Source organism: Pterocles gutturalis, unplaced genomic scaffold, assembly GCF_000699245.1.
Source record: "Pterocles gutturalis isolate BGI_N339 unplaced genomic scaffold, ASM69924v1 scaffold16885, whole genome shotgun sequence".
Classification (NCBI taxonomy): domain Eukaryota; kingdom Metazoa; phylum Chordata; class Aves; order Pterocliformes; family Pteroclidae; genus Pterocles; species Pterocles gutturalis.
Genome location: NW_010138608.1, coordinates 38,954 through 39,204, shown reverse-complemented (window position 1 = coordinate 39,204; position 251 = coordinate 38,954). Strand labels below are relative to the sequence as shown.

At 59.0% G+C, this 251-nt stretch overlaps 1 protein-coding gene across 1 annotated transcript in view; it reads left to right on the top strand.

Moving 5' to 3' along the window:
- LOC104468814 (myogenin-like) overlaps nt 1-251 on the top strand; it is a gene marked incomplete at its 5' end in the record, with an annotated part of 4,163 nt that overhangs the window by 321 nt on the left and 3,591 nt on the right. The window contains 1 exon segment of the mRNA XM_010083062.1: nt 1-24. This exon segment is cut by the window's left edge and continues 321 nt beyond it. Coding sequence (XP_010081364.1) covers nt 1-24 — 24 coding nt within the window.

The window sequence follows — 251 nt, the reverse complement described above, 5'->3', positions numbered from 1 at the left end:
CCGCCGCTCCCCAGCCCGGGGTAAGTGCCTCTGGGTGTCCCACGGGGTCCCCAAACCCAGGCTGGGGACTAGGGAGGTCCAGGGAGGTGATGGTCTATGGGGGCGATGGTCTATGGGAGCGATAATCTATGGGGTGATGGTCTATAGGGGTGATGGTTTATGGGGGTGATGGTCTATGGGGGTGATGGTCTATGGGGCTGATGGTCTATGGGGATGATAGTTTATGGGGGTGATGGTCTATGGTGGTGACG